The following is an 873-nucleotide window of genomic DNA, read 5'->3' as shown; positions in this document are numbered from 1 at the left end:
ATGGTGCACCGCTTTGGAAAACACCTCTCCCCACTGGTTCAAGTCCTTATGGGCAACATATATGTTCTTTTCCCACCTTTGATGAACCCCATCATTTATAGCATCAAGACCCAACAGATACGCAGGAGAATCCAGAGATTGTTCTACCTGAAATCATCTTAGGTTTTGAGATGTAAATGCATTTAGAATCAACAAGCAGAGTTAATATGGTGAAAGCAGTAAGTAATTAAAAATGGGTTTACTCAGTATTATTTTAGAGTTTTTTTATCAGTTACATGTACTTTACTGTCCTGTTTCCAATCAGTATATCAGTGCAAGTATCTTTTACACTGTGGCAATCAATTTTATGTGTGGAAGACACACATGGAATATGCTGAGAGTGAAACATATGCCATTTCCTTAGTAATATTCACACCTTACTGCGAGCACTGCAGAGCATTTTTGCATCAACCTATTAGAAAAAAATCAATTTTTGTGGTGAAAGCCCTTTAAATAATTACAAGAAGATGCTCAATTCGTAGTACTTTTATAACTTTGTCCCGCATGTCTGGGGTCTATAGATGATCCCACATATGTAGTTAGCTCAACAAGGTAACGTGAATGTATAATTAATGAACAGTGTAAAAATATTGGACTCTTAAGTTACAAGTAGTAAAACAATGGACCAAAGTGTAACTGTGATGCTAGATAGTCTGCCAAACCAAGTTCCCCAAATCCATCCTGTGCACAGTGAGTGAGTTTTTCATCAAATATGATCATAAGTATAGGAGTGGGAATGTGTAAACATTCGTGATTTGTGTCTATACTAACTAATAGAAATTGCAAGTACCATAGGAAGATCATTTGCATCATTTTAAAATATTGATTTGAGTC

General features: G+C 35.6%; 1 protein-coding gene across 1 annotated transcript in view; it reads left to right on the top strand.

The window, feature by feature from the left end:
- The window catches only part of LOC102004922 (olfactory receptor 51V1-like), a 7947-nt gene extending 7785 nt beyond the window's left edge, over window positions 1-162 (top strand). Inside the window, exon 2 of the mRNA XM_005380491.1 lies at window positions 1-162. Within this exon, the coding sequence (XP_005380548.1) occupies window positions 1-162 (162 nt within the window).
- Window positions 163-873: the final 711 nt, after the last annotated feature.

The sequence above is a fragment of the Chinchilla lanigera genome, unplaced genomic scaffold (genome assembly GCF_000276665.1).
Source record: "Chinchilla lanigera isolate Chin_1 unplaced genomic scaffold, ChiLan1.0 scaffold00013, whole genome shotgun sequence".
Taxonomy (NCBI): Eukaryota; Metazoa; Chordata; class Mammalia; order Rodentia; family Chinchillidae; genus Chinchilla; species Chinchilla lanigera.
This window is presented reverse-complemented; position numbering and strand designations above follow the sequence as displayed.